This window comes from Oncorhynchus nerka, linkage group LG12, assembly GCF_034236695.1.
Source record: "Oncorhynchus nerka isolate Pitt River linkage group LG12, Oner_Uvic_2.0, whole genome shotgun sequence".
NCBI lineage: Eukaryota > Metazoa > Chordata > Actinopteri > Salmoniformes > Salmonidae > Oncorhynchus > Oncorhynchus nerka.
This window is the reverse complement of record NC_088407.1, coordinates 67509241-67536610: the sequence shown is the minus strand read 5'-3', so window position 1 is coordinate 67536610 and position 27370 is coordinate 67509241. Positions and strand designations below refer to the sequence as shown.

At 47.4% G+C, this 27370-nt stretch overlaps 1 protein-coding gene across 6 annotated transcripts in view; it reads left to right on the top strand.

Moving 5' to 3' along the window:
* LOC115138640 (homeobox protein Meis2) overlaps window positions 1-25512 on the top strand; it is a 134820-nt gene extending 109308 nt beyond the window's left edge. For 3 of the 6 annotated variants that reach the window (XM_029675707.2, XM_029675704.2, XM_029675705.2), the window contains exons 10-12: window positions 16370-16428; window positions 18390-18500; window positions 23726-25512. In XM_029675707.2, the coding sequence (XP_029531567.1) occupies window positions 16370-16428; window positions 18390-18500; window positions 23726-23865 (310 nt within the window). In that variant the 3' untranslated portion in view covers window positions 23866-25512. Of the gene's footprint in view, window positions 1-16369; window positions 16429-18389; window positions 18501-19035; window positions 19135-21480; window positions 21795-23725 lie in introns of all 6 variants that reach the window. The other 3 variants (XR_003864979.2, XM_029675709.2, XM_029675708.2) reach the window with 3 other exon arrangements.
* The last annotated feature ends 1858 nt before the right edge of the window (window positions 25513-27370 follow it).

Genomic DNA, 27370 nt, shown 5'->3' with positions numbered 1-27370 from the left:
CCACATACTGTAGCAACAACTGCAGCAACAACTGCAGCAACAACTACAGCAACAACTACAGGTTGTTTAGTCCTCTGGGGACAGCTCTCCCTCCCTCCCTCCCTCCCTCCCCCTCCCTCCCTCCCTCCCTCCCTCCCTCCCTCCCTCTTTCTTTCTCTCTCTCTCTCTCTCTCTCTCTCTCTCTCTTTTTCTTTCTCTTTCTCTTTCTCTTTCTCTTTCTCTCTCCCTTTCTTTCTTTCTTTCTCTCTCTCTCTCTCTCTCTCTCTCTCTCTCTCTCTCTCTCCCTGCTGCCAGCCTTCCCAACAAATCTATTTCTAACACTGGACTGATGTCTGGCTTTCTACCCCTAAACGGTGCTTTCCGAGAGTGTGTCCGTCTGCGTGTGTGTTTCTCGTGATTGAGGGTTCAATTAATTATTTAAGAGTCAGAGGGCCTGCAATATTTGACTGATGGCTCTCACAGTCACAAACACAGACAAAATACTACACACAGACTCATTCCCTACCTGTGTCTCACACACTCTGCCACACACCACTCACACACGTTTTTAATCACTATCTATACTTCTTTAACACCACAGGAGCAGAAGCTCAGAGTCCTGGCATTGGGAAACCCAGACAGATTTAGGTGTCACTCCTTAATTGCTCAAACTGCTGTGCATTTTCACTGCTGTAAAGTCATGGTTACTAGTAAGAGAGTGTGAGAAAAAACGAGTGGGAGAAAGAACCTTTTTTAATGGGGGCACCCTTCTAGCCTCCCACTGGCTCTGTGTTTCTGTCTCTTCCACATGCAAATTAATGTGTGTGTGTGTGTGCGCGTGCGTGTGTGCGTGCACGCTTTCGTGTTTATGTGTGTGTGGGTGTGAGTACGTGTGTGTGTGTTGCTTAAGGAGAACACACAGGGTTGAAGCCTCTCTGCAGGCCCCCTCTTCTAGGAGCAGCCGGAGCTGAGCTGAGAGCCTATTATAGTCTCATAACCCAGAGAGGGGGAATAGACGTTTGATATGAAGCAAAGCAAATAGATTGGCCTTATTTCCTGTCTGGCTGGCATGCTGCAGACACTTGTGTTGCCTAGACGATGCATTAAATTGACACTACATTTTGTTAAAAATCTCACGCCTCCGTCATGTTTCCCCTGGTAATCTACAAAATTGCCCCGTTTCATATCTGACAGTAAGGGGGAGAGAGGGAGTTGAGAGTTGCGCAATCTCTTTCTCTCGATTACTGAGGACAGAGAGAAAAAGTGAAAGGGACAGAGTGAAAGGAAGGAGAGAAGAGCGGCAGATGAGAGAAAGAAAAAAGGCCCATATTTGTGCGATAGAGGTGAAAACAGAGATTATACCTGAACTCCCCACGGAGACACACAAAGGGCCCCGGCACGCTGGGCATTGTGGGGAAAAGGGAAAGCAGGAGCGGCATGGCAGGGGCAGGGGGGGCTCTCTGTAGAGCACAGAGAATGGGGGGCGGGTGAGCGACCTCGCGAACACTCCTTTAAGGAGGCTGGATCTAGTGTGTGTGTGTGTGTGTGTGTTTGTGTGTGTGTGTGTGTGTGTGTGTGTGTGTGTGTGTGTGTGTGTGTGTGTGTGTGTGTGTGTGTGTGTGTGTGTGTGTGTGTGTGTGTGTGTGTGTGTGCGTGCGTGGGCCACAGTAATGGTAGTGGAGGACTCTCTCCCTTTTTCTATCTCTCTGTGGAGTCAATAAAAGGCAGATAATTGAGACGTTTTGTGGAGTCTTACCCTGGTCGCTGGGCTAGAATTAAATGACAGAGACCAGTTGAACCTCCCCAGGTGCTCTGAGGGTTCTGACCTGCGCTGGTGCTTTTTAGGAAAAAAGGAGAGGGGAGGGAGGCAACTCAACATATGGGCTGGAGGAAACACACACACACACTGAGACACATCTAGAAAAAGAAGCCTAACCATGTTCCAATATGTGTGTACTTATCTCTCTCTGTTTGGATGTGTTCTTTTCCTACGTGTTTGAGGCAGTGTGTGTATGTATATTGCCAGCGTGTGCCTGTGGTATTTCATGCTGACCCAGCATGAAATGGAGAACCCTGGCCAACCCTAAAGGTGAGAGGCTGGCTTTTGAGGAGTGAAGAGTTTACCTTCCAGCGCTGAAGACCTCTGTCACATGGCCCGCGCCAGAGATCCTTGACAGAGGCTAATATTGACATGTGCTGGATGTTTTCAACTCCACCTCAAACAAGGGAAAACACAGCTGTTGTTCCCCCTTAGCCTCAGTTTGCCCCGACAGGGGTAGGAATACCTTTAGTGCACCTATGCATGTTAATAAGATGTTGTCTTTGGGGGAAAGAGTGAGAAATCCAGAGACTGAGGGCTAACAAGAGGATGTAGACCAACTCATCTCCCTAATCCCTCCTCTGCTGGTGATAATCAACAATAATAGCACTAGTAAAAACATTCCAGAGCAAAGGTGACTGCCTGGAGAAGAAAGGGGATTAATAAGGGGAGTGATTAGGGTGCCTTCTGAGAGAAGAGAGAGAAAGAAAGAGAGATAGAAGGAGAAAGAGAGAGAGGTGCATTCTTCCCCCTCTTTAACAGCCTAAAAACGGGTAGAGCTAGGTGCAGGTTAGCAGCGTTGCCGGGTTGCTACAAAAGGCCTCTTTCATACAGGTGTGTTGACGCCCGGGGCAGGATTGGCCGTGGTCCATTCCATTTGGATTTGAACAATAACTATCATATCTCTTTAAAAAGAAGGGCAGGGCGAAGCGTCAAAAGGAGATGCCTGAGAGCCCTGCCGGAAAAAACCCTGTTGCAGTTGTCAGAGCTTGTTGATGTTGCGGGGAAGAGAAACTGGAGAGTTTTTTTCCCTTTTTCCCCCCCTCTATTTCCCCCTCGTGTTTTTGCTTTATTTTCTTTCCCAATTTTTCTCTGGATTTCCAGTGGTTAACGTGGGTTTTGTGCCAAGGGGCGAGACAGAGTAGGGAGAAGAGAGGAGTAACGGAGGAACAAAGTCGTGGCTGTGTGAGGAGCAGCAGCTACTGCTACTATCCGGATCAAAGTAGCGACAACCTTGAGCTTCCTGGCCCTGTGGCGGTGGTTTTGACAGACAGTCAGCAGTTGAGTTCTGACCGGCCGGACCTACCACTGGGGTCAGCCTCACTACCACCAGCCTCACCCCACAGGGAGGAGGGCCCAGGGGTAACCTCCCTAAAGTGGACCGTTGAGTCATTTTGGGGGATGTTGAGTTGTGAGGGTGTCTTTGTGGATAGAGTAAGACATATTGGTCTCACTGCCCGAAGTGAATACTGCATTGTCTGTGTGCTTAGGGTCGTTGTCCTGTTGGAAGGTGAACCTTCACCCCAGTCTGAGGTCCTGAGTGCTGTGGGGCAGGTTTTCATCAAGGATCTCTGTACTTTTCTCCGTTCATCTTCCCCTTGATTCTGACTAGTCTACCATTCCTGCTGGTGAAAACGTCCCCACAGCATGATGTTACCACCACCATGCTTCACCATAGGAATGGTGCCAGGTTTCCTCCAGAAAAATGTTCAATATTGGTTTCATCAGACCAGTGAATCTTCCTTCTCATGGTATGAGAGTCCTTTAGGTGCCTTTTGGCAAACTCCAAGCGGGCTGTCATGTGCCTTTTACTGAGGAGTGGCTTCCGTCGGGCCACTCTACCATAAGGCCTGATTGGTGGACTGCTGCAGAAATAGTTGTCCTTCTGGAAGGTTCTCCCATCTCCACAGAATAACTCTGGAGCTCTGTCAGAGTGACCATCAGGTTCTTGGTCACCTCCCTGACCAATGCCCTTCTCCACAGATTGCTCAGTGTGGCCTGGTGGCCAGCTCTAGGAAGAGTCTTGGAGCTTGACTGACAATTCATTCGACCTCATGGCTTGGTTTTTGGTTAACGTGCACTGTCAACTGTGGGACCTTATATAGACAGGTGCGTGCAATCAATATATTTTACCACAGGTGGAATCCAATCAAGTTGTAGAAACATCTCAAGGAAACAGGATGCACCTGATGCTTAATTTCTCATCTCATAGCAAAGGGTCTGTATACTTATGTAAATATGGTATTTCTGTTTTGTTTTGTCATTATGGGGTATTGTGTGTAGATTCATGAGGAAAACAATTGATTTAATCAATTTTAGAATAAGGCTGTAATGTAACAAAAAGTGCAAAAAGTTCAGAGGTCTGAATACTTTCCAAATGCATTGTATTTGGTAGAGGGTGACGTTCCTCACCCATAAGCCTGATATAGATCATCTGATGGCTTATTATTGACACATGATAATACAGGTAGAAAGAGCTGATATGGAGTTATATCAGAGGTAACGCCAACAGTCAAGCACCACTTCCCTCACACTGCACTCAGTAACCCCACTTCTGCACCACAGAGAGAGAGAGAGAGAGAATGAGGTAGAGAGAGGGAGAACTAGAACGAGGGAAAGATCGAGAATGAGGGAGAGAGAGAGGGGTGATGAGGTAGAGAGAGAGAGAACTAGAACAAGGGAAAGATCGAGAATGAGGGAGAGAGAGAGAGAACTAGAACGAGGGAAAGATCGAGAATGAGGGAGAGAGAGAGTGCCGCAGTGCTATTGATTTATTTTAATTAGCTGCTCGTTAAATTGTGTCAGTTTGCAAAACAAATATATAATTCTTTGTCTGATTTTCCACTCCACTCTTAATGACTTCTAGCTGCATACCACTGGTTGGAGAGAGAGACAAATGGCTGAGAGACAGAGTGACAGAGAAATGCAAATTCTGCCCATATTTCGTAGAGATTTAATGTTACAAAAGTAAATCAGTTAAAAGATAGAAAATAAGGAGAGAAAACCAGTCAGTGGATGTATATGGAAAATTAAAGGTGAAGCTATTTCCTTTTGAGAGAGAGAGAGAGAGAGAGAGAGAGAGAGAGACAGAGAGAAGCACATAGTGGCAGCCCTAAACATGGGCCCTTGCAGCTTCTCCTACGTCCTAAAAGAAAGCTTTCCCGGCTTCGCTTCGTTTCACATCTGCACTAAATCAAAACAAGGGGGTGATGTAATGCTGCACTGCTTATGTCTCTTCACTCCTGTTTTAACTTAAAGAAGAGAGGAGAGGAACTCTCCGATATGAATAGCCGGAGGAAGCTTTCTCGCTACTCCCCCTCGTCTCCTGGAGTAGCTTTTTAAAGGATCCTTTTTGATAGTTTATGATAAACTAGGTGCTACAATCTGGTGGCTGGATTAAACTATTACAGTGTGTCTGGGACGCCCAGGTGGACTGACTCCATCTGTATTTACACTTCAGCAGATTATCAGCCTTGTGGACCTGGGCTGCCCTGCCGACTGCCTGATAATTAGGCCTTGTTTGCTTTGTATTAAACACACCCTCCCAAGTTAATCTGCATGCACTTCCAGGTCAAAGTGCATCATCTGTTTCTCCAGACTTTTTATTTTTTATTTTTTACTAAGACTCTTCTTCCATTTTCTCATTCTAGCGAATAGTGACTCAATCAAACTCAGGGTTTGAAATCTTTATTTTTCTCTGAAAGCAGAACTATGGAAGCAATGAGGTCTAATAGAAAGCAGAGGACAGTGATGTTGGTAAACAATGATTGGAGGATTGAATCTAAGCTTCTTCCAGTTCAGATCGCGTCGCGTCTAATCTTTCTTGGAAAGGCAGAGGCCCAGGAATTTGACTGGCAAACAGAAAATCGCTCCAACCACCCCTCCCCTAACTTTGGCATGGGTGCTTCAAATGGGCATGTTCAGGTTAGCTATGGAGGCAGTAAACCGTCAACTATTTCTGTGTCACGATTCATTTAAGGAGCCCTTTCTTGGAGAGACATGTTTAGTTTGTCTTGTTTTCTCTCTCTCTCTCTATCTCCTCTCTCTCTTTCTCTCTCGCTCTTACTCTCACTCTCTCTCTCTCTTTCGTCTCGCTCGTCTCTCTCTCACTTACTCCTTGTCTCTCTTTCACCACAAACTCATCAAACAAGTGACCCCGCTCCCGATTGGCTGGGCTCCCTCAGATCTCCCCATGATTGGCCTGTTGGCTCTGTGAGTCTCTCTCTCTTTCTTTCTTTCTTTCTCTGTCTCTCTCTTGGCTGCGCTCCAGGGCTGGAGAGTTAGGCATGAGGATTTCTCCGGAAAGGAATGCTGACAACAGGAGCAAATTACCAGGTGTGGCCGCGAGTCAGTTAACCAGAAACAAGTCATTTCTGACAGATTGAGAGGAGGAAAAAGGGAGGGGAAGAAGAACAAAAAGAGAAGAGGAGAGGAAAGCCCCAGAGATTCAACAGCTGGACTGGTTTGTTGTGATGCAAATGCAAAGTCACCATTCCTCCATTCCCTTCTCTCTGAGAGCCCTTTATTTCTCTGGGAAGAAACAGCATGTGACATTATCACAGGACGATATAGAACACCAAGGCTAAGGTCTTCTGAAGGGGAACTTCTCTCTCTGTCTCTCTCTCACACAGGGCATCAGTCATTATTATGGAACTGGAATCCCCTTCCTTGCACACACGCACTGTCTCTGGTCTGGTGTTAGCGTAGCATAGCGTGCTAACATGCTAGCTGGGGTATTTAATACCTAAACGGTTGCTTTGCAGTGGCGCTCCCCACTGTTTGAGTGAGCTGATATTAGTGGCTGGGGATCGTGTGCTGATCCAGCTCAGTGGACAGCCAGGGTCAAGTGGCCTCATGCTGTCTGGACTCCATTACTCATATTGTTGCTGTTATTGTGTTATGCTGCGAAGGCCCCATATAGAAAAACACCCAGAGCTGCAGTAAATCCATGTCTCTATAGGACTTGTTTTGAAAGTGATACACTCTTGGCCCTGTGGCAGACAGAGAGTTTGTACATAGACACAGTGTGCCCCTGGTGGATTTAAATGTGCTGGGTGAAGTACTGTATCTGTGAGTGGAGTCCCATTTACACTTCCCTGTGTACAGTAGGCTACATTCACAGGCATGCACATACACACGTACACACATGCTGGATACGGGCATGAACAAGTACACACACATACACACACAGAAGAGTTTTCCGTACGAATTAGAAGTGATTGGAACCTTTTTTATACTATTTTGGGTCTCTGAGTGGATTAGTAAAGCAGGGTCTCTCACTCTCTCTCTCTCTCTCTCTCTCTCTCTCTCTCTCTCTCTCTCTCTCTCTCATATACACGCAGCTGTCCTCTGGGGACAGCTCTCTCTATCTCGCTCTCTCGCTCTCTCTGTAAAGTACACATTCGTAGCGGTATCCACAGAAATGACCTCCCCAAGACCCCGTAACCTTGCTTTAATTATTTGTTTGAAAACAGCATGGAGTTCCCATGCTGAGAGTCGCTGTGTGTGCGCGCGCGTGTGTGTGTGTGTGTGTGTGTGTGTGTGTGTGTGTGTGTGCGCGTGTGCGCGTGTGTGTGTGTGTGTGTGTGTGTGTGTGTGTGTGTGTGTGTGTGTGTGTGTGTGTGTGTGTGTGTGCGTGCATTGGGTGAGTGGGTGGGTGCGTGAATCGTAACGCCGTGCAGTGTAAGGACATAAGGGAAACCATCAGATGTAAATACTAAAACATGGTTGGAGGTTTTGGAGAAACCCCTGTCTGTCCCTAGTGTGCCTACCTCTCTTTCTCTTCTAGTCTGGTTAGCCCTCAGACATGTAGACGTAGTGACTGTGGTCATGTCTATTCTGTGGATGTGTCTATTCTGTGGTTGTGTCTATTGTGTGGATGAGTCTATTCTGTGGTTGTGTCTATTCTGTGGTTGTGTCTATTCTGTGGATGTGTCTATTCTGTGGATGAGTCTATTCTGTGGTTGTGTCTATTCTGTTTATGTGTCTATTCTGTGGTTGTGTCTATTCTGTGGATGTGTCTATTCTGTGGATGAGTCTATTCTGTGGTTGTGTCTATTCTGTGTATGTGTCTATTCTGTGGTTGTGTCTATTCTGTGGATGTGTCTATTCTGTGGATGTGTCTATTCTGTGGTTGTCTATTGTGTGGATGTGTCTATTCTGTGGATGAGTCTATTCTGTGGTTGTGTCTATTCTGTGTATGTGTCTATTCTGTGGTTGTGTCTATTCTGTGGATGAGTCTATTCTGTGGTTGTGTCTATTCTGTGTATGTGTCTATTCTGTGGTTGTGTCTATTCTGTGGATGTGTCTGTTCTGTGGTTGTGTCTATTCTGGGGTTGTGTCTATTCTGTAGATGTGTGTATTCTGTGGATATGTCTATTCTTTGATTGTGTGTATTCTGTGGATGTGTATTCTGTGGATGTGTCTATTCTGTGTCTGTGTCTATTCTGTGGATGTGTCTATTCTGTGGATGTGTCTGTTCTGTGGTTGTGTCTATTCTGTGGATGTGTGTGTGTTCGAAAGGTTTGGGAGTGTAGTGGCCCCCCCTTCCACACATGGACACATCCCTTCATCCCTGCCTGCCTGCCATCCATCCCTTCCCTCCCTGCCTGCCATCCATCCCTTCCCTCCTCCCTCCCTCCCTGCCTGCCATCCATCCCTTCCCTCCTCCCTCCCTCCCTCCCTCCCTGCCTGCCATCCATCCCTTCCCTCCTCCCTCCCTCCCTCCCTCCCTGCCTGCCATCCATCCCTTCCCCTCCCTCCCTCCCTCCCTCCCTGCCTGCCATCCATCCCTTCCCTCCTCCCTCCCTCCCTCCCTCCCTCCTGCCTGCCATCCATCCCTTCCCTCCTCCCTCCCTCCCTGCCTGCCATCCATCCCTTCCATCCCTCCCTCCCTGCCTGCCATCCATCCCTTCCTTCCCTCCCTCCCTCCCTCCCTGCCTGCCATCCATCCCTTCCTCCTCCCTCCCTCCCTGCCTGCCATCCATCCCTTCCCTCCCCCTCCCTCCCTCCCTGCCTGCCATCCATCCCTTCCCTCCTCCCTCCTCCCTCCCTGCCTGCCATCCATCCCTTCCCTCCTCCCTCCCTCCCTGCCTGCCTTCCATCCCTTCACTCCTCCCTCCCTCCCTGCCTGCCATCCATCCCTTCCCTCCTCCCTCCCTCCCTCCCCTCCCTGCCATCCATCCATTCCCTCCATCCCTCCCTCCCTCCCTCCCTGCCTGCCATCCATCCCTTCCCTCCTCCCTCCCTCCCTCCCTCCTGCCTGCCATCCATCCCTTCCTGCCTCCTCCCTCCCCCTCCTCCTGCCATCCATCCCTGCCTGCCTGCCTGCCTCCTCCTCCCATCCATCCATCCCTCCTCCTCCTCCTCCCTCATCATCCGCCATCCATTCCTTCCCTCCTCCCCTCCATCCCCTGTCTGCCATCCATCCCTTCCCTCCTCCCTCCCTCCCTGCCTGCCATCCATCCCTTCCCTCCTCCCTCCCTCCCTGCCTGCCATCCATCCCTTCCTCCTCCCTCCCTCCCTCCCTCCCTGCCTGCCATCCATCCCTTCCTCCCTCCCTCCATCCCTGCCTTCCATCCATCCCTTCCCTCCTCCCTCCATCCCTGCCTGCCATCCATCCCTTCCCTCCTCCCTCCCTCCATCCCTGCCTGCCATCCATCCCTTCCCTCCTCCCTCCCTCCATCCCTGCCTGCCATCCATCCCTTCCTCCTCCTCCCTCCCTCCCTCCCTGCCTGCCCATCCATCCCTTCCCTCCTCCCTCCATCCCTGCCTGCCATCCATCCCTTCCCTCCTCCCTCCCTCCCTCCTCCCTCCCTGCCTGCCATCCATCCCTTCACTCCTCCCTCCCTCCCTGCCTGCCATCCATCCCTTCCCTCCTCCCTCCCTCCCTGCCTGCCATCCATCCCTTCCCTCCTCCCTGCTCCCTCCCTCCCTCCTGCCATCCATCCCTTCCTCCTCCCTCCCTCCCTGCCTGCCTTCCATCCCTTCCTCCTCCCTCCCTGCCTGCCATCCATCCCTTCCCTCCTCCCTCCCTCCCTCCCTCCCCTGCCTGCCATCCATCCCTTCCCTCCTCCCTCCATCCCTGCCTTCCATCCATCCCTTCCCTCCTCCTCCCTCCCTCCCTCCTGCCTGCCATCCATCCCTTCCTGTCCCTCCCTCCCTCCCCTGCCATCCATCCCTGCCTGCCTGCCTGCCTGCCTGCCTCCCATCCATCCATCCATCCTGTCCCTCCTCCCTCATCCCTGCCTGCCATCCATCCTTCCCTCCTCCCTCCCTCCCTGCCTGCCATCCATCCCTTCCCTCCTCCCTCCCTCCCTGCCTGCCATCCATCCCTTCCCTCCTCCCTCCCTCCCTCCCTCCCTCCCTGCCTGCCATCCATCCCTTCCCTCCTCCCTCCATCCCTGCCTTCCATCCATCCCTTCCCTCCTCCCTCCATCCCTGCCTGCCATCCATCCCTTCCCTCCTCCTCCCTCCATCCCTGCCTGCCATCCATCCCTTCCCTCCTCCCTCCCTCCATCCCTGCCTGCCATCCATCCCTTCCCTCCTCCCTCCATCCCTGCCTGCCATCCATCCCTTCCCTCCTCCCTCCATCCCTGCCTGCCATCCATCCCTTCCCTCCTCCCTCCATCCCTGCCTGCCATCCATCCCTTCCTCCTCCCTCCATCCCTGCCTGCCATCCATCCCTTCCCTCCTCCCTCCATCCCTGCCTGCCATCCATCCCTTCCCTCCTCCCTCCATCCCTGCCTGCCATCCATCCCTTCCCTCCTCCCTCCATCCCTGCCTGCCATCCATCCCTTCCCTCCTCCCTCCATCCCTGCCTGCCATCCATCCCTTCCCTCCTCCCTCCATCCCTGCCTGCCATCCATCCCTTCCCTCCTCCCTCCATCCCTGCCTGCCATCCATCCCTTCCCTCCTCCCTCCATCCCTGCCTGCCATCCATCCCTTCCCTCCTCCCTCCCTCCCTGCCTGCCATCCATCCCTTCCTCCTCCCTCCATCCCTGCCTGCCATCTATCCCTTCCCTCCTCCTCCCTCCCTGCCTGCCATCCATCCCTTCCCTCCTCTCTCCCTCCCTCCTCCCTCCATCCCTCCCTCCTCCCTCCCTCCCTCCCTCCCTCCCTGCCTGCCATACATCCCTTCCCTCCTCCTCCCTCCCTCCCTCCCTCCCTCCCTCCCCTGCCTGCCATCCATCCCTTCCCTCCTCCCTCCCTCCCTCCCTCCCTGCCTGCCATACATCCCTTCCCTCCTCCCTCCCTCCCTGCCTGCCATCCATCCCTTCCCTCCTCCCTCCATCCCTGCCTGCCATCCATCCCTTCCTCCTCCCTCCCTCCCTCCCTCCCTGCCTGCCATCCATCCCTTCCCTCCTCCCTCCCTCCCTGCCTGCCATCCCTTCCCTTCCCTCCTCCCTCCCTGCTTGCCTGCCATCCATCCCTTCACTCCTCCCTCCCCGCCTGCCATCCATCCCTCCACTCCTCCCTCCCTGCCTGCCATCCATCCCTCCACTCCTCCCTCCCTCCCTGCCTGCCATCCATCCCTTCACTCCTCCCTCCCTCCCTGCCTGCCATCCATCCCTTCCCTCCTCCCTCCCTGCCTGCCATCCATCCCTTCCGTCCTCCCTCCCTCCCTGCCTGCCATCCATCCCTTCCCTCCTCCCTCCCTCCCTGCCTGCCATCCATCCCTTCCCTCCTCCCTCCATCTCTGGAGAATTCCTTCTGGTGTTGTTTGAAGCACACACCATTAGCAGCTCATAAGAGGAGAGAAAACAGTGTTATCAGGGCTGGCTCTGATAATCTCAATTGGCTTTACTCAACCTGATAAAAGGTGCTCTGGGGGCAGAGTGGGGCTTCGGTCGGTCAGCAACCCCCTCCCTCCCCGCTGCCCCTACCAACCGCCTTACTTTGGCCACTTGTTCAGAGAATAAAAACAGAACCATGTGTGTGTTTGTGTGTGTGTGTGGGGGGGGGGTGTGTCAATCTTGGCAGCGGCCCTGACGGAAAGTAATAGAAAATCTATATGCACTCAGTTGCCATTTTTAAGGTACACCCATCTAGTACCGAGTCGGACCCAGCCTTTGCCTCCAGACCTGCCTGAATTCTTTGTGTCATGGATTCTATTCTCAGATACGCTGTTACATTCAAACGTTGCTCAATTGGTATCGAGGGACCTATGATTGTTGCACCGTTCTCGGCAAACACTAGACACCGTTTCTGAGGTACTGGAACCGTTGCGCCAGGCACCGACAGGAATAGGTAAAACGACAATCGTTCATCCGGTTCTATCGTTCAATTGAAGTAACTGAATGCCTCGATGCCTGTCTGCCTGCTTTATATAGCAAGCCACGGCCACGTGACTCACTGTCTGTAGGAGCGAACCATTTTCGTGAACGGGGGGGGGGGGTGTACCTAATAAACCGGCTACTGAATGTATGTTTGTGTATACTGCTGTGAAGAACTGTTTTCCCTACTCAAATGACCATGTTGGAACAGCATAACAGTTGAGTGTAGACAGCAACCAGATAGGAAAATATGTTTGTGTATAGCTATGCAATACCTTTCATAAGAAGTACAAATGAGCAACCGTTTAGTTGGATAAGATCAAAACGTGTTCTAAATAGATCAGTAACTCAAACACGCTGTTCCATGTGCACTTTGTTATTCCTGGGGCTCTGTCTTCCTGTCACTGATCCAGAATGGGAATATTTAGCACCTGCAAGAAACATTCCTGATATTAAGTGCGTATGGTTATGTCCCAGAATAGGTAAGAATCCACATGGTTATAATTTCCAAACCATGTGTGCCATCTTGGGAGAAAGGAAAAAAGAGAGAGCAGGACATATATTTTTGGCAGGCCTTGTTCTGTGGGCCTTGTTCTATAGGCCTTGATCTATGAGCCTTGCTCTGTGTGAGCCTTGCTCTGTGGGCCTTGATCTGTGAGCCTTGCTCTGTGAGCCTTGCTCTGTGGGCCTTGTTGTGGGCCTTGCTCTGTGGGCCTTGATCTGTGAGAGCCTTGCTCTGTGTGAGCCTTGCTCTGTGTGAGCCTTGCTCTGTTTGGACCTTGCTCTGTGTGAGCCTTGCTCTGTGAGCCTTCCCAGAGCGAGCGCGATAGCAGGAATTTCTGCTTTGTTTACTTACTCACCTGGTGTAGATGCTAGAAGCCTGACTCTTTCCAAAGTACTGCAGGTGTAGTGACACTTCTGACAGTAAAGGTAGACAATAGACAGCCAAAGATGCTCTTTTATATCCCTCTAACTCATAGTGTGTTTATTTTAATTTTAATAAATTTTTTTAAATAATTTTTTTATTTCACCTTTATTTAACCAGGTAGGCTAGTTGAGAACAAGTTCTCATTTACAACTGCGACCTGGCCAAGATAAAGCATAGCAGTGTGACCAAACAGCAACACAGAGTTACACATGGAGTAAACAATAAACAAGTCAATAACACAGTATAATGTTTTTATTTTTTTTAAGAGTCTATATACATTGTGTGCAAAAGGCATGAGGAGGTAGGCAAATAATTACAATTTAGCAGATTAACACTGGAGTGATAAATTATCTGATGGTCATGTGCAGGTAGAGATACTGGTGTGCAAAATAGCAGAAAAGTAAATAAATAAAAACAGTATGGGGATGAGGTAGGTAAATTTGGTGGGCTATTTACCGATAGACTATGTACAGCTGCAGCGATCGGTTAGCTGCTCAGATAGCAGATGTTTGAAGTTGGTGAGGGAGATAAAAGTCTCAAACTTCCAACGATTTTTGCAATTCGTTCCAGTCACAGGCAGCAGAGAACTGGAAGGAAAGGCGGCCAAATGAGGTGTTGGCTTTAGGGATGATCAGTGAGATACACCTGCTGGAGCGCGTGCTACGGGTGGGTGTTGCCATCGTGACCAGTGAACTGAGATAAGGCGGAGTTTTACCTAGCATGGACTTGTAGATGACCTGGAGCCAGTGGGTCTGGAGCATACAGGTCGCAGTGGTGGGTGGTATAAGGTGCTTTAGTAACAAAGCGGATGGCACTGTGATAAACTGCATCCAGTTTGCTGAGTAGAGTATTGGAAGCCATTTTGTAGATGACATCGCCGAAGTCGAGGATCAGTAGGATAGTCAGTTTTACTAGGGTAAGTTTGGCGGCGTGAGTGAAGGAGGCTTTGTTGCGAAATAGAAAGCCAATTCTATATTTGATTTTGGATTGGAGATGTTTGATATGAGTCTGGAAGGAGAGTTTACAGTCTAGCCAGACACCTAGGTACTTATAGATGTCCACATATTCTAGGTCGGAACCATCCAGGGTGGTGATGCTAGTCGGGCGTGCGGGTGGAGGCAGCGAACGGTTGAAAAGCATGCATTTGGTTTTACTAGCATTTAAGAGCAGTTGGAGGCCACGGAAGGAGTGTTGTGTGTGATCCACAGACAGTTTAAACTGGTATTTACGATAGGTCCAAAAACAAAACCTCTCTTCACTAGATCACACATCACAGTCCCAAATCAACATTGATATGATCTGCCTAACTTTTCCTCTCTCTTTTCCCATGTAGGCGTTAGTCTGTCATTCCTCTGTCTGGTGCCAGCAGTACAGCCTATCTGCCCTCTGGGTGCACCCTCGCAAATAAGCTTGCCTCCATCTCTTTTCCCAACCGTGCGTTTTGTCCATTTACCAATGTCACTTTGAGCGGGCGGATTACGGTCGTTTACGTTAATAGGTGAAGGTAAAGGCAGGTATCAGGGGTTCATGGGGGATTAGGAACTCAAATTGGTTCCAGATCCTTCCCTTTTTTCCATCTCCATTTCCTTCTCCATGTTCCAAAAAAGTTACCTTTCACTCTTTTTTATTCTTTGAAAAGGGGCTCCATGCTGGAATCACCCCATGATGATTTGAAACCTTCCTCTAATATCAACCACATGTGGGTACCTTTAGCGCTACCGAGCTCACTCCCCTCTGACTTCTTAGTATGAGAGAGAGAGAGAGATAGAGATAGGGAGGTACTAGAGTTCACTATTTTAGATTTTTTGATTTAATCTTTATTTAACTAGGCAAATCAGTTAAGAACAAATTCTTATTTACAATAACGGCCTACACCTGCCAAATCTGGATGACACTGGGCCAACTGTGCGCCGCCCTATGGAACTCCCAATCACGGCCGGTTGTGATACAGCCTAGATGGAGATGACCAGTATAGGTAAAGCTGGCCCAGTCTGGGGTAGTGAAGCCAGCTTGTCTTTGACACAGCCCTGGGTCACTGCATCCCAGGTTGCCCCTGGCTGGCAGTCACCTTCAGATGACCCCTTGGTCTTTACAGTGGAAAGCAGTGGGAGCAGCGAGGAGAGTCGGGGAGGGCGGCACAGGGAAGGCTTTGTGGAACTGCACTTATTCACCACTGTGGCGGTGATAAAACTTCACACAGCCTAATTGATGGGCTTGCTGACATAACAATACCTTGTGAAAGAGCCGAGTGGCCATGCCTGGTCCTCATTTATAGACAGCTGGACGGGGAGCACAACCCCCCGCAATGAAAAGAGAGAGAGAGAGAGAGTTGGGGGGGGGGCAAATGAAAGGAACCATTTGTATGTTGCCCCTTGCAAACCTATATTATTTTGAATTTCTAATGAGTGATAACACGCGAGGAATAACATGTTTATAGGGTGTGCGTGTGTGTTAATGTGTGTGTGTGAGAGAGAGTTGTGACATAGCCTACTGCGTGGTCTAGTTTCTCAGTGGCATGGCTGCTTCACCATAGCACACACTTAATGCCTGTGGAATGCTTTCCCGGTCTCCATAGCAACCAAATGTAATCAAAAGCTTTATTAAACAAGGGAAATAGATCATAAGGGGCATTAAAAGAAAACCTTGTTGGGTTTCCAAGTCTGCTCACAATCACCCTTTTGTTGTTGCTGTATCTGTTTTGATTGGCTCTCTAAGAGCCAGTGGCTAATGTTGTTACTAAGTCCTGCAAAACTGTGTTGTTGCTGTATCTGTTTTGATTGGCTCTCTAAGAGCCAGTGGCTAATGTTGTTACTAAGTCCTGCAAAACTGTGTTGTTGCTGTATCTGTTTTGATTGGCTCTCTAAGAGCCAGTGGCTAATGTTACTAAGTCCTGTAAAACTGTGTTGTTGCTGTATCTGTTTTGATTGGCTCTCTCAGAGCCAGTGGCTAATGTTGTTACTAAGTCCTGCAAAACTGTGTTGTTGCTGTATCTGTTTTGATTGGCTCTCTCAGAGCCAGTGGCTAATGTTGTTACTAAGTCCTGTAAAACTGTGTTGTTGCTGTGTCTGTTTTGATTGGCTCTCTAAGTGCCAGTGGCTAATGTTGTTACTAAGTCCTGTAAAACTGTGTTGTTGCTGTATCTGTTTTGATTGGCTCTCTCAGAGCCAGTGGCTAATGTTGTTACTAAGTCCTGTAAAACTGTGTTGTTGCTGTATCTGTTTTGATTGGCTCTCTCAGAGCCAGTGGCTAATGTTGTTACTAAGTCCTGTAAAACTGTGTTGTTGTGCTGTGGTTTCCGATGAACTCTCCTGTTGGTGAATGCTGTGTGATTGAAAGTGTTTTTCTCTTTTCTTCTCTCTTCTCTCCCAGGTTCATTAATGCCAGGAGAAGAATAGTACAGCCCATGATTGACCAGTCAAATCGAGCAGGTAAGAAAGTCTACTCTGCACATCTTTCCCACTTTTTCCAGAAACACCAGCTCTTCCAGTTAATGTACTGGCACACACATCTTGCCTCCTAGCCTGGATTTGTAAGGGAGAATCCCCAGCCCCCCTACTACCACCAACACACACACACACACCACACCCTATCTTCTTATTTTCTCAATGGGAAGTGTGGTGGTGACGCTATCTGTTAGTTGATTGCGTGTAATTGCCGATATCCTAATCTAACACTGAGAGGTTCTTTAGCAACATGTTCTCTCTCTGTGAATTGCTAATTGGGCACAAGAGAATCTCCAGGAATGCTTGGAGCATTTTGGTATCTACTTTGTGTTTTTTAACTCACTCAATTCCCAAGTGTCAGTCCTCTGGCTGTTGCTGCTCGGTATTCACTTAGCCCAGATTTGAAATATCAAGGGTCCTATATGTGATTGTATTGAACGTCATCATTTCAATTTAGTAATTGTGGGCGATTAATTCATTCTGGTCATGAAAAACTACCTGACAGATGCAAATGAGTTTAATATGATCCATTGATTTCTGATTTCTGTCTGGACGCCCTACATAGGGAGCGATTTTGTATTTATTATGGATCCCCATTAGCTGCTGCCAAGGCGCAGCTACTCTTCCTGGGGTCCGGCAAAATTAAGGCAATTTTAATACAATTTTAAAAACATTACAATGCGTGCATTACCGTTTCACAACACACTAAGTGTGTGCCCTCAGGCCCATACTCCACTACCACATATCTACAACGCAAAATCAATTTCCATTTCTCTGAAAAGGATTAAGGAAGGGTTCACATTGCAAATTGATCAGGCATTGATTTTCCATATCTACAATGGTCAGACGACAAAAAGCACTGAAAGATTAAGTCATAAACATGCCACTCTAGAATCGAGCAAAGAATCCGGACAGGAATTTATGTAGCCACCCTAGGCCGTATCGACTGTAACATTACTAAGGAAAAACGCCACATAATTTGTCTTTGAGGGAGAAAAGCTTTTTGTTGATTAGCTCGCTCCAAATCTAGAGAGAGTCCCACAAATTGGGGAGGAGATTGTGCAAATTAAGTTAACCAATTATTGAAATGAGACGCGCCTTTCCGAATCTCAGTACAATTATTGTGGTTTGTTGGGAATATTTGAGAGAGAGGAGAGAAGAGAGAGACAGAGAGCGTGTGTTTAGAGTGTGGCAATCAGTAATCTCTCTGAAGACAGCATGACTAAAAGCTTCCCCTAATCTTCAATTTGACAGATTACTCCAGATTAGGCTGTTTAGTCCAGGAATATGCTGTTTGCTGCAGACTCCACAATACTCTTACTGAATAGGGCTAATGATATGACACTATGACATCATTTGATTACTACTGTGGACAGTATTATGATGCTTGAATAATATTTTATATGAATCTTATTTGTAAATAATGATCATGATCAGTCTTTTCAGCTTCGCTGTACTCAGCTTCGCTGTACTCAGGAGACTTGAACTCATTTGAATTTGCAGGGGTAGATAATGCCAATTGCAGGGGGGTAAATAGTGATGTTTTTGCCAATGATGTCCCATAACTTGTCTCTGTCCATGAAATAACATCCATGTTGCTTTGGGAATGGCTGGTGATGGTCTTGACAGAAAATCCTGATCTCGTCAAAATGCTTGCTTCCTTTTCTCAGTTAGAGATCAATGCATTACCCCTTATTTTGTCTAATGTTAAAGTGTGTGTGTGTGTGTGTGTGTGTGTGTGTGTGTGTGTGTGTGTGTGTGTGTGTGTGTGTGTGTGTGTGTGTGTGTGTGTGTGTGTACTCATACTGCATGTGTTTGCATGTCATGCATCAGTCATGGTGGACACAATGTGTTGCAGTATGTTTGGGCCGGAGCTGGGACAGTAAGCTGATTGTGTGGTTTGTCTTCTCTCCCTCCCCTCGTGTCCATGTTTTGACTACAATCAGGTTTTCTTCTTGATCCTTCAGTGAGTCAAGGAGCAGCGTACAGTCCGGAGGGCCAGCCAATGGGCAGCTTCGTGCTGGACGGCCAGCAACACATGGGGATCCGACCAGCTGGTAACCCCCCTCCTCCTGTCCTGCATACTGTATACTAGTCACTGTGCTGTGTATGTTTACAGTCACCAATGCACCCCCTGTGACTGTATGACTACTGACAGCAACACACACCAACCCCTCTAGCCCTGGAAATGTCACACCAGCACTGACTACTGTGCTGTACATGGCAGCATCATCAACCCAATACTAACCAATGTCACAAAACTACTGATGATATCACTGCATCATAATAAAGTTCACTTACTCAGTCAACTCCACCCTCTTCTCTCAACTCCCTTAGGTATCACTATTTACCTCCATTTGCTTGTCTCTCTTTTCACCCATCTCTAGAAAATGACACAAATTTTGTAACGAACGGGGAGATTTGTGGAGACTAACATTTTTAGACACGTTACTACTGCACCTTCTCTTCCTCTTCCTCTCTGTAACCAATCCATCCTTCTACCTACCAGGGTGTCTATCTGCTCTGACCTGTCTGCCATTCCACCTTTGACCTTCTGCTGACCTTTTCTCTGACGTGTTTTTCCTCTTCTAGGGCCTATGAGTGGAATGGGGATGAATATGGGCATGGATGGGCAATGGCACTACATGTAACCTCCATCTTGTAAAGCAAAACGCAAAGAAAAAGGGGGAAGTAAGTACAACTGGGCTTTATTTCTCAAACCTCTGGGCTTGTGGTTTTAACCCACAAACCCCCTTACTTCACCACAATCCCCCTCCCATCCCCACCCTAATTTTACAACAACCTCCCCCACAGCAACCCCCTTGACAACCAGTGAGTGTGGTTGGTGTAGCATAGTGCTTTAAGGGGCGGAAGAGGGGTAAGGAAGGGGGGTTAGCTAGCTACTGAAAGATGAATAGAAGGACTGGGAATAGTGGGAGTTGCCGCCATGCCGTGAAGCTTTCTCCTGTTGGTCCCTGGGAGAGAGAGGGGGGACTTGTGGCGCCAGCCCAGACAACAGAAGAACAACCAGCACAACCAACAACCAAGGTCTTGATAGCACGGCCTGTACCGACACCACACATTCATTTATCCCAACAGGGCCATCTCTCTCCCCATCTCTGACAGCCAATGCAAATGTTGGACATTTAGGGAAACATAACATCTCCAGAGGCAGGGTCTGACGGGGAGAAATTAAACAGGCTCCAGTGAAGCGATAAAGAAGGAGAAGTGAAACTGTCCTCTGAGTGACATAAATCTGTCTTGGGAACGATTGATGCCCAAATTATCTTATATGCAAAGACGGGAGCGCCGCAGTACATTACGGTCCTCGGGCGAGATATACGAGCCGTGGGTGACATGGCCGATCCTTCACTGGGGGGTGGGGTTGGCAAGTAGGGGAGTGAGGGGAGTGAGGGGAGGGGACCTGTGTGTTTTGATGATTTTTTACTGGAGAGGGCATTGACTAGCCCCGTCATGAGACACACAGAGACAGAGCAAAGAGAGACACAGAGATACATTTAAAGGACCCGAGACTCTCACACACAGACACACACACACACACACTGTCTGATTAATCCTGGCCATTCCGCCTCCCACTAGTGCCAGAGCGCTGACATTTGAAAAATCAAGATGTATCACATCCCAACGGCGGCGGGGCAGAAGAGATTTTATTTAACACCCAAACTCCTTTGCCCAGTGAGGCACAATATAATGACACTTACCTTGATTAAAAGAACCCTTTATATGTAAATGGAGCCTGGAATTTCCGAAGAGTCACCAAAGCCATTCTATTGGCAAAGCCCATTTCTCTCCTCTTTTTTTCTCCCTCCCTCTCTCATCTCATCCCCTCCTGTCTTTGCTAATGGCGTCAGGGATTTTAAAAAACTTTGGGACCCAATGTTCCCTAATACAGACACAGAGACAACATTTGCTCAGCTTGGCTAATTCTTAATATAGGCTATATAATTTTGAGACTATTCAATTACATAACATATTTTATGCTTCATGACCAATTACATTAATAGCTTAATACAGAGGAATATTATCATCTTCTGATTTGATTACGCCGCCAAACAATATGGTATATTTGGTACTTAATTATCTCCAGCCATTGAGCAGGCCTGCTCTACCAGAACAGGACAGAACAGAACAGAATGGGAAGAAAGATAGAGAGAGAGGGATAGGGAGAGAGGAGAGAGAGAGTGTGGGGAGAAGAGAGGAGAGGAGAGGAGAGAGAGGGTGGGGGGAGAGGAGAGGAGAGAGGGATAGAGAGAGAGAGAGAGAGAGAGAGGAGAGAGAGAGTGTGGGGAGAAGAGAGGGTGGGGGGAGAGGAGAGAGGGGAAGGGATAGAAAGAGAGAGAGAGAGACCAGTCTCACCATTATTGTCTTCAGATGATTTGACCACTCCTGTTAATAAAGGGGGCCACAGATCTACTTAACAGAATGACTGCAGCTTACAAGACTGGAGATTACCGTCTTACACTGTCAAAAACATCTGTTGGGCCTTTTAACAGGAGCCACTCCAGGTTATATGGAGGTGAGGGCACCCCTCGCACAGCCCTTGCCATATACCCCAGCCCAACCCAACCCTACCCAGCATGTCCAGATTGAAGTACTTATTTTATGACCCCGTAGTGAGGTTTTAAGAGAACACTGCGACAAACTTGTGAATTTCCTATGAACTAGACGTGGATAGTAGGAGGGTAGTGAGTAATAGAAAATGGCACCTTGCTTTCAGCCAATGTGATTGGTCATTAATTTTGGCCTCTACTGTCCTGTTTTCTCCCTCGCTACCTCCTCAACTTGCTGGGCTCTGCTCTGTCATTTCTTAATTGCGGTGTACTAAGGTGGAGGAATGTGGAGAGTGAGCATGCCTGGTGACCTTGCGGCGACCACTCTCCTTTACCCCTCCCTCCCAAGCAGCGTTAATCCCCCAAGGGTTCACATTACAAAGCAGGCCTATCCAGGCCCCACTGGCTCCAGCACCAGAAGTATCCCACCCCAGACCCACACCTGCTCTCCCCTGCTTCTCTCCAGGGTCCAGGACTTTGGGCCAGGCCTGTTCCCATACTCCAGTCCCAGGCCACAGGGCCCCCCCACCACCACTACCTTCTCCCTGGTCTGCAGACAACAAACACACCCCTGAATAACCAAACAGAAGCACCACTGAGCAGGCTTCTGTTTCCACCAACCAGGCACAGAGTGAGGGGATGCCAACAAGCTGGGGTCTCCACACACATCAACACAGGGCCCTACTCTCCGTACCAAGGGGTATCACATCAACACAGGGCCCTACTCTCCGTACCAAGGGGTATCACATCAGCACAGGGCCCTACTCTCCGTACCAAGGGGTATCACTTCAGCATATTCCTCCCTCTCCTCCCTACCTCCTTTTTCTCCCTCCCTCTCTCCCTCCTTTTATCTCTCTGTTGGCTCTGTTTCTCCCTCCCTCTCCTCCCTACCTCCTTTTCTCTCTACCTCTCTCCCTCCTTTTATCTCTCTGTTGGCTCTGTTTCTCCCTCCCTCTCCTCCCTACCTCCCTTTTCTCCCTCCCTCTCTCCCTCCTTTTATCTCTCTGTTGGCTCTGTTTCTCCCTCCCTCTCCTCCCTACCTCCCTTTTCTCCCTCCCTCTCCTCCCTACCTCCCTTTTCTCCCTCCCCTCTCCCTCCTTTTATCTCTCTGTTGGCTCTGTTTCTCCCTCCCTCTCCTCCCTACCTCCCTTTTCTCCCTCCCTTTTCTCCCTCCCTCTCTCCCTCCTTTTATCTCTCTGTTGGCTCTGTTTCTCCCTCCCTCTCCTCCCTAACTCCCTTTTCTCCCTCCCTCCCTCTCCTCCCTACCTCCCTTTTCTCCCTCCCTCTCTCCCTCCTTTTATCTCTCTGTTGGCTCTGTTTCTCCCTCCCTCTCCTCCCTACCTCCCTTTTCTCCCTCCCTCTCCTCCCTACCTCCCTTTTCTCCCTCCCTCTCTCCTCCTTTTATCTCTCTGTTGGCTCTGTTTCTCCCTCCCTCTCCTCCCTACCTCCCTTTTCTCCCTCCCTCTCCTCCCTACCTCCCTTTTCTCCCTCCCTCTCTCCCTCCTTTTATCTCTCTGTTGGCTCTGTTTCTCCCTCCCTCTCCTCCCTACCTCCCTTTTCTCCCTCCCTCTCCTCCATACCTCCCTTTTCTCCCTCCCTCTCTCCCTCCTTTTATCTCTCTGTTGGCTCTGTTTCTCCCTCCCTCTCCTCCCTAACTCCCTTTTCTCCCTCCCTCTCCTCCCTACCTCCCTTTTCTCCCTCCCTCTCCTCCATACCTCCTTTTCTCCCTCCCTCTCTCCCTCCTTTTATCTCTCTGTTGGCTCTGTTTCTCCCTCCCTCTCCTCCCTAACTCCCTTTTCTCCCTCCCTCTCCTCCCTACCTCCCTTTTCTCCCTCCCTCTCCTCCATACCTCCCTTTTCTCCCTCCCTCTCTCCCTCCTTTTATCTCTCTGTTGGCTCTGTTTCTCCCTCCCTCTCCTCCCTAACTCCCTTTTCTCCCTCCCTCTCCTCCCTACCTCCCTTTTCTCCCTCCCTCTCTCCCTCCTTTTATCTCTCTGTTGGCTCTGTTTCTCGCTGTCTCTGTGCTTTAGCTGTTGTTGTCATTATACTTTTCCAAGAGCAGCACTTTGTTTTGGTTAAAAGTGCCTCTTATTGGAGGGGAAAACGCAAAGCCTTGAATGCTATTCTTAGACTGGCGTGTTGTTATAGTTAAATGGCTCTAAATTATTTAATAACTTCTTTATAATGGGTTATAAATCAAACATGTTCACAGTAGTGCGTCCCCCTGAGAAAACGCCTCTATTCGGGTTGTCACTACATTCAGTGGGGGAATTGACTCTTCTGCCTGTAAAAAATATTAGTGTTGCTAACATCAGTATGGCTGCTAGCTTCACATCCTCCAGGACGATTGTGTCTGGATGGTTGGAAATCACTTTCCAACTTGAGAACTGACCATGATTCTATTGACATTGTAACAGACTCTCAATCACCTAAAATAGAGTGATAAAGTAGCTTTTTTTAGCTCTTAAAACAACATTTCGGAAGTAGCTTTGGACTTTTGGGGCATGTGTAATCCTAAATGTAGTTAGTATGTTATTTGACTTAATTTTTACACCACAAAATGAGCTCACTTTACACAAGGTATAAATGAATGTTTTATTTTATGTCAGAGTCACGAAATTTGGAATTCAGTAGTACATTTTTGTAATACTTTTCCATTCAAGTGAGTGCTTGTTTTTAACCCTCCCTCTCTCTCTGACTCTCTGATCTCAGGGCTTCAAGGCATGCCAGGGGAGTACGTACCTCAGAGTGGTCCTATGGGCATGAGCATGGCCCCGCAAAGTTACACCCCTCCTCATCAGATGACCCCTCACCCCACCCAGCTTCGACACGGACCCGCCCTCCACCCCTAACTGCCCGGCCCCCAATCACCTTCATCACACCCACCATCCCCATCACTCAGCCATGCTGATGCACGGAGGACCCCCCTCTCAACCAGGAATCACCATGTCTGCACATAGCCCCTGCCACCCCCCGCTGAGCCCCATTGACTCCAGCGCTGGAGGACAAGGCCTGGACATCCATGCCCAATTGTATAAGGGAACTTTACTACCACAATGACGTCAACATCATCAACAACAACAGCAGCAGCTACTAAGAGAAAAAAACATCAACAACAACAACTCTACAACAAAGCTATTTTCAGAAAAAAATTCAGAATAAAAGCGCAACGCCCTTTGACCGGAATTAGACATTAAAAACAGAATTCCAGATGAGCTGTGATGATTTTTTCCTTCTTTTTTTTTTTCCTTGTCAATTTTGTTACTTTCATCCAAATGGAGGACCAAGCTGACATGAACACTTTGTCTTGGGCTTTTGTTAAAGATCAACAGAAGATGCTCTGACAACGGACACGTGCAAACATGGACACGCACACAACTCAAGACACACACATACAAACACAGTACCCACTCTCTCCAGTGACACGTTCAACTCATTTTCAAATGAAATCACTCTGGAAAATTGAGAGAAAAAAAGAGAAGAAAAGATTCCCAAGAGTTATAACTACTGTAGTATAAAAATGATAGAAACGAAGTTAAAACGTGTGCATTTTTCGTTGATCACTCAATTTATGTTTCCTGAGCTAGTTATAGAATTAAAGGTTAAGCCTTTCTCTCACACTGTGTGTGCTCCTTCCTGGAGGAGAAACTGTCTCGGTGGTGCAGCAGCACTATAAAACAGAAAAGATGGAACATCTCAACAACGGACTCCCATTCGCTCCCAACCAGAGCAACAGGCAGAACAGGCGCTGTCCCCCATAGAGAACAGGGCATGATGGGAAAGGCTGCTAAATGACACCTGATCTCTCCAGAAGATTCAGTTTAAAAATGTTTCATGCCCCTCGTTTTTTTGGTTCATGAATGAATGTTGCCCTGTAGGTATATAAACAAAAGTTATTAGTTTGAATTGCCCAAGCACTGGATTGTGTTGGTTTTATACATTTTTATTTTATTTTATTTTTTTGTATCCTGGACTCTCATTGACAGAGCCTATTGAAGGAAGCTAGTGGAAAAGCAGCATCCTACTTTGCTTCTTTGCCTCTGGATAAACATACTTGCCATATGGACAATACTGACACAATGGTGGATTCTTTGGCACTGGGAGAAACAATTGATGGTTGATGCACCAAAAAACATAAAAAAGACAAAAAGACAAAAAAATTACTTAAATTATGAACTCAAAGCTTTAGGAAAAAGCTAAGAGAATATTGCAACAAACTTCGTACAGAGTTCAGTCTATTAATTGTTTCATGTTAGATATTCTATGTGTTTACCTCAATTGAAAAAGAATGTTTTTGCTAGTTTCAGATCTGCTGTGGCATTGATATTGTATGTCTATGAATTCCTTCCTTTTTCAGCACGTGTTCCTCACTAGATGATACAATGCCATCTCCCTTAAGCTTTGTCAAAAATACATTATTAAATACTTGTATGAGGACTGTGACGTAATGTTTAAAAGGTGTTCAGTCACAAATGCTGTAATAAATATTTCATTTTTGATTTTTGTTAGATTTGTGTGTGCTGTGTGTTACGAACATAACTAAGAGTAATAGTAATTCAGCCTACATAGTAATGGGTTTATATTTATTATAGGTCGTATATTATTATTATTATTGCAAAGTTATCATGGTGATAGTTCTGACAGAAAATGGTTATCAAAGTTTGGCTAAATAGCTATATCAATATTAGGGTAATTCTATAAAGCACAATTGTTCATTCAAAGACAGCGCATTTCTACACACTTAGGTGACCTTACCCGGTAAAGTTTATAGTTGCAAAACCCCCAAGGGAGTGGAATGAAGAAAGAAAAGCAATCTGGCGACCTGTTGCAACAAAAGAAATTAATCATTTAAAATGTATTTTAAATCTGTGTTTTAATTATATTTGCAATGGTTTGCTTTGTCAGAAACACAAATATGGCATGATTTTTTGTTTTTCATTATAATGTCAGTGGAAATGGAGATAGAAAACCTTGGATTTGCATGCCTTCCCATTTGAGTTGACTTTTAAACAGAGCATCGATTTCGATAGCATACAGTTCAACATATTTACAATAACCTCAGTTTTACCATTGGCTTCAAACTATAGAATATGCATTTGTCCCTTCCCTTTTGCTGCAACCGTTTCCAACTGACAACATACAAGTGCTGCAAGTGAATATTTCCGACGCTTTACAGCGACCCCTGACGGCGTAATCTGAATCGCTCACGGGTTCACTGATAATCTTTTGATATCTCTTTGCCAGTGTTTGCTCGCGGCCATAGAAGTCATAGCCTTAAACCAGAAATGACTATCTCTCTGTCTTGCAGGATGAAATCTTTCTGCCTTTCAGATAAGGGATTTAACTCCAACAATGCTGTAATGGCTGGGTTTATTTTTACACTACTGTCCATAATGCTATTGTAAAACGTAGTGGATTGTGTTACATTTTTCTTCCACACATTGAAAGCAGTTGAAAATAATAATAATAGTATTAATACATCGTTTTTTTTTATTAGGCTATAGGAAATTCTGTATTAGGAAGGTCACTACACAAAACACTTGTTTTGTTCTTCAAATGGTCTACTGTAGAGAACTGTTAGAGCTATAGGGCTTTCCCGTTTTAACTCCAGCGCTCAGCCCTGTCTGTAGCCTGTAGGTGAGTGACGTCTGGGGGGGGGCATTGGGTTGTTGAGCCAGAACAAGCATAGGGCTGGTGGAAAGGGGGGAAATATTATGTTGACTTTTATTGCAACTTACTACCTTCAAAATGCCTTACAGTCCTGATCCTGACGCAAAACACAAATTGCCCTGTGATTTTAGAGATTTTTTTATCCGTTTTCCAATTGCTGAATAATCTTCGCATGATTTATCTAATTTCTAATAATTCATTATTCCTATGAAATTATGTTGATAAAGGATATTATTAGGTTCTTGTTATCAAATTGTTTGGTATATTTATTTTATTCCCTCAAGCGTGCAGCCTCCAAGACTTTCAGAGTTGAAAAAGTGAAAATAAGAAATAATTTACAAAGGGAAGATTGCGTTGGTAATAGACTACAACTAGTTGCATGAATATTTCGATATTACAGGAATTAAAATATGTAGGCCTATATTGAAACATAAACAAAATAAAAAATAATCCAGTAAATATGCAAAATACCCAAACATAATTGTTTTAAAACTGCGTCAAATGAAGATAGGAAAACACCTTTCTGAGCCTTTGACAGGTTGGACAAACTGTTAAGTTTTCCTCCGCGTTCACAACGCATTTGATGATGCACCATTTGAATTGTTTAAAAGCTTATACACTTCTTTTATCATCCTATTATGTGGATGAACGGAAGGAAGAAGCCCTCCGTTTTGTGTGAAGATTATC